General features: G+C 57.2%; 1 protein-coding gene across 1 annotated transcript; it reads left to right on the top strand.

The window, feature by feature from the left end:
* The first annotated feature begins 1,060 nt into the window (after nt 1-1,060).
* SHROOM1 (shroom family member 1) lies at nt 1,061-4,779 on the top strand. Its single transcript, XM_049787370.1, has 7 exons — nt 1,061-2,155; nt 2,254-2,309; nt 2,351-2,824; nt 3,249-3,815; nt 3,939-4,059; nt 4,142-4,414; nt 4,498-4,779. Exons 1-7 carry the CDS (start codon nt 1,127-1,129, stop codon nt 4,777-4,779), a joined length of 2,802 nt encoding a protein of 933 aa, XP_049643327.1. The 5' UTR covers nt 1,061-1,126.
* The last annotated feature ends 416 nt before the right edge of the window (nt 4,780-5,195 follow it).

The raw sequence follows: 5,195 nt of genomic DNA on the forward strand, positions 1-5,195 counted from the left end.
CAAATCCAGTTTCTCTCACATTCCTTGCGTGGCCAGTACTGAGGGTGAGAGGAGCCAGTACAAGGCTAACGACCAGGAATGGGGAAATCATAATTCCAATGTAGGGTGATGAGTGAAAAGGTGGGGGAAACTTTGGACACTGTAGGGACTCCCAAAGGTCAGAAGATCTCTGACCATATAGAAGGAGCAAAAGTAGTGGGACAAAGAGGGGCGTAAGCCTGTCATTCTGAGACAAAAGGAAAAATCTCCCAAGTAGGGACCCTATTATTCTAGAGGGAGTTAGGACTTAGTTGGAAACCTCAGGCAGTCAGGGGACAGGGGTAAGCTTGCTTTCAGCAGACTTGGCTTCCAGGAAATTGACTCTGCCTGCAGTCAGCTTGGAGGCAAGCCCAGATTCCAGGCGTGACTCTGCCTCCTACCAGCTGTGTGCCCCTGGACCCTTCATGCCCCCCCACAACCCAGGATTTCAAGTCCCCATCTGTGGAACACAGATAGCTATGGCAGGGCTCAAGAGAAATACTTGCACACTGTACCTGAAGTCCTAAAGAATGGGGACAGAGCAGGGGGAGAAGCTGGGGAGCAGCCCTTGCCACCTGCCTCTACCCGCTCCTGCCACAGCTCCTCAGTGACTTCAGAACCTTCTAGAGTCTAGACCATTGTTTATCAGAAAAAAATCACAGAGAAGCCAACAAAGCTGTCAGGAAGCAGCTTACAAGGGGCAAGGCTGGGGGAGGAAAGGAGAGTGGGTGCAGTCTCAGAGGGCTAGGTTTAAGGGGGTCCCTGGGCTGCTGGCCAGGAGTATCCCAGCGGGGAGTGAGCTAGAGGCTAATTGTTTCCTCTGAGCAGAGGCTCTCCATACCCAGGGCTGATGGTGCCACGGCCATGCCCGAACTGGGAACCTGTGAGCTCTATGCATGGTGGGCCAAGCAAGCTGGCCTAGTCCTAACCCTTTTTAGACAAAGAACACATGCTATTATTTCTTATTTTTCCGCTGCTGTTGTGGAAGCCAAACCTGCAGTGCTGAGGTCCACTAGGACTATCTCCGTGGGTGCTGGAGAGGGGGAAAACGACTGGGGATTAGGGCACACCGTGCTGGGGATTAATTCAAGCCTCACACGGGCTAGGCATGAGCCAGACCACTTTGAATCACATCTTGGACTCCCTTACCTTGACCATGAGCTCCTCACCCATCATCACATGCCCTCACCCCTTCCAGGCCCCCCGGAGCTCGCCAGCCTGGAAACTCCTGGATGTGACCATGGAGGACCTGGGTGATGGGAGCCCCCACACCTCTCCGGCCTCCTCTCCCCGCAGCCTGGACGTGCGGCGTCTGTCCACGCGCGTCGACTCGGCCTACAGCTCCTTCTCTGCGGACTCCGGTGGCCCTGAGCCCTGCCCGGGGTCGCCAGGTCCCTTTCTCCCCTGCTTAACCGGGGACTACACGCGCGTGGTGGTGAGCGATCCTCCCGCATCCTCGGAGCCCCAGCCCGCGGCGGCTGCATGCAGCTGCAGCGGCCAGGGACCCTCCCCAGAGCCGCTGAGCAGACTGGCCACCCCGCTGCTGTTCGCGCTGGCGGCGGAGGTGGCGGCTGCGGCGCGGGCGGCTGAACCGCCCAGTCCACCGGCCTCGCGGGCCGCCTACCGCCTGCGTCTGCAGGGCGCACAGAGGCGAGTGCTGCGGGCCACGTCCTTCCAGCGCAAGGAGCTCCGCCTGGGCCCGCGCGCCCCCGCCGCATCCCCGCGCTCCGCCTCGCTGAGCGGGGACCCCGAGCCGCGCTGCCGCCCCTCCATGCCGGGATCTACCGGCTGGGGACGCTTGAACAACCCGCCGCGGAAATGGTGCTTCTCCGAGCCAGAGCCAGAGCTGCAGCCTGGGGAACTGGGGCCTGTGCAGAGGGGCGGCCGGGCGGCGGCACAGGGGGACTCGAGGATGCTCTCCAGGCGGGAACCCCAGCATTTGCAGTCTCGAGAATCGACAGAGTTTGAAGGTCCTGAGATCAGAAAGCCTCCCGAGAACCCCCGAGGCCTTAAGGCTCCAGAACCCGCCACTTGGAAGCTCTCCCCCGCCTACAGGCCTTCCAGTGGCCGTCGGAGAGCTTCTGGCGAATTCACAGGCCCATTTGGAGATGCAGGGAGAACCGTGCCCTCTGTCCAGGTGTGGAGGACAGGGACTGCGGGGAGGGGTATTTGGGGGGGGGGCATGCATGAGCTGGAAACCTTAATCCCATTTCCCCCCATTGTTTGCCTTTTCAGGCTACTCCACAAGATGCAGAAACTTCTAGACCAGTATTGCATGCTAGAGTTCCCAGGTGAGAAGTCTGGACCACTCTGAGATGGATGTCCGGGTGTGGGAGTCTGCAGGTGATCTTATTCTGACTTGTAGAGCACCTTCCCAAAAAACTTCATTATCGGGAAGGGAGGAAAGCCCAGCAGTGTTGAGGAAAGCATTGCTTGCTCATAGCATATACCCTCAGCCCGAGATTTCTGACTTCTGCAAACAACGTCCACTATTTTCCCAGCACCCCACTACCTATCTATGCGCCCTATTCCACCGATTTATCCTAGTGCTTTTATTCTGGTCATTGGATTTCATTTGGATCTCACTCCTTTCCAGGTTTCTGGCCCAGATGGAATCTGCAGTTGGGTATCCTGCAGAGGGCCCTCAGAGCAGATCTGCTGGTTGTGTGAAGAGGATGTCAGAGGCCTGCATTGGATCTGCAGGATGTCCCTCTCGTCCTGATGATGAAGTTTTTCTGGAAGAAGCCCCGCTGGTCAGAAGAAGATCAGCTGCAGACTCCCATGTCCCACGAAAGCTCCCTGCCAGGTGAATCCCCTTGTACTTCTCAGCAGAGTGAGACATTCTTGTTCCATACACTCATCATTTTTTGTTTGTTTGTTTGTTTTTGTTTTGGGGCCACACCAACAGCGCTCAGGAGTTGCTCTGATTTCTGCATTCAGAAATCACTCCTGGCAGGCTCGGGGAACCATATGGGATGCCAGGAATTGAACCTGGATCTGTCCCGGGTCGGCCATGTGTAAGGCAAATGTCCTTTTGCTGTACTATCGCTCTGGCCCCACACACACTCATCTTTTGAATGGAGCACTAATGTTAGTACTGAATTACACAGAGGCAAAGAACCCTCTTCTAGCTGGAGCCTGGGGTCCTGGGGTGGTGGCCTGTGACCCTTGCCAGCTGCCATTTGCTTTCAGCCAGAATATTTTCTGATTGTGTCTCCTTGTACTTTCAGTATCCATGCCTTGGACCAGCTGCCTGGAGTTAGTTTGGACCAAAGAGCTAACCAGGCTCCAGTATCCCCAGAAAATTCCTTCTCCAAGTGCCTGGAGACCTCATCAGCTTGTGACTGTTGGCAGGAGGTGAGCCGTCCTGTGGCCACCAAGCTCACATGTTGTAGTCCTCCTGAGATGGCAAATGGTGACAACCCTCCCACTGGCCACACCGAACTGCTAAACACTGGCCTCTTCACGACTGCAGAATGCGATCCCTTCAAATCTCTTCCAGCTGATGCCTTGGGAACTCAAGGCAGTGGTATCTCAGGGCCCCCTAACCACATTGCCTCAGCCTGGTGCATGACTCAGCCTGGTTCCAGTGCCCGCCTTGAGGAGCTCATCAAGGAGCTGGCTAGACTGGACCCCTCTCTGAGTGACACTCTCACGTCCTATCCCAGCCCACCCTCTATCCCCCTGGCCTTGCTAGATGGGCTGATTCCCTTAGCCGAAGTCCGGGCTGCAATGAGGTCAGCTGGTGGGGAGGCTGGAGAGGACCCTGCTGCTGCTGCTTCTGCTTCTGAGACAGGGTAAGTGAGGGGGTACCAAGGCCTCTGGGTGAGTAAGGTGAACCTTAGAAGCCCAGGATGAATGAGGGGCACCCGTACGGGCAGTCTTGGCTTGACAGCCCATAGCTCTGGCTTTATCCTCAGGTCCTATCCGTTTAGCTCCACCTTGTTCCTGTCAACTTCTCAGGAGGAGACAAAGCCTGTGCCTAACCAGGCTTGTGGCCAGGTTTTCCCTGGGCCTAAACAGCTCATCCAGGCCAAGAAAGTGAGTGTGAATGGGCCAGTGGAGGTTGGGTAGTGCTGAGGATCGGAAACCCTGCCTTGACCCTCGCTCGCACTTTCTGCAGGAGGAGCTGGCTGAGCTCCTCAGAGAGATGCTGTTGGACCTGGAGGCTGAGCGGAAGCAGCTGCAGAGGGTATCGGAGGCCTGGGCTCTGCGCAGGGCTGCTCTGGAGGCCGTGATTGGCCAGGCCTGTGCGCCCCGAGAGCTTGAGCGCTTCAGCCGATTCCTGACGGACCTTGAGCGCGTTCTGGGCCTTTTGTTGCTGCTGGGCAGTCGCCTGAGCCGCGTGCACCGTGCATTGGGCCGGCTGGGTGCAGACTGTGACCCCGACGAACAGGTAAGTGGGTCAGGGTGCAGGAGAGCGTGGTGGAACTTTGAGGGAATGACTGTCACTTACTGCGTCCACTCCCCGCGGCTCAGGCCTCCCTGCAGCAACGGCTGGGACTCCTGCAGAGGCAGCAAGAGGACGCACGGGAGCTGCGGGAACATGTGGCACGGCGGGAGCAGGCCCTGTGCGAGGTGCTGGCGCGTGCCCTGCCAACACAGGAGCTGCGCACCTACCGCGCCCTCTTGGCGGGCAAGGCCGCAATCCTGGCCCAGCAGCGAAGCCTGGACGAGCGGACGCGGCTCCTTCAGGACCAGCTGGACGCCGTGAGGAGCGACCTTGGCCAAAGCCCCCTGGTTCCCAGGGCCCCGCCCTAGCTACAGACCTGCCCCTTCTGCCTCCTCTTGGCTACAGGGGTGGGACCCCTCCCAGTGAACTGGGGTGATGCTGGTTTTCTCCATGCTTTTCCCTTGGGTATGGGGGAGACTTAGGCAGGCCCTTCCCAAGGTTCTTCCTCCGAGTATGCCAATGTGGCCTTATTCTGGACTTGAGGACTATTTTTTTTTAATTTTTGGTGAATGTGATAAACTGCAGTATGATCATGTTTGACAGGGGGTGGACTACCATGAGGATAATTGAGATGACTCAGGGCAGAAGGCTTCAATCGAAGGTGCAGAACAGAATTTCTGTTGACCTGTTTTTCAATAATAATAACAATTAAAAAAACGAACGTGAGAGGTGTGTCTCGCCAAAATATGGTTTGGGCGGATGGGAGCATCTGGTACAGCAGCCT

Source organism: Suncus etruscus, chromosome 14 (genome assembly GCF_024139225.1).
Source record: "Suncus etruscus isolate mSunEtr1 chromosome 14, mSunEtr1.pri.cur, whole genome shotgun sequence".
In the NCBI taxonomy this organism is placed as follows: domain Eukaryota; kingdom Metazoa; phylum Chordata; class Mammalia; order Eulipotyphla; family Soricidae; genus Suncus; species Suncus etruscus.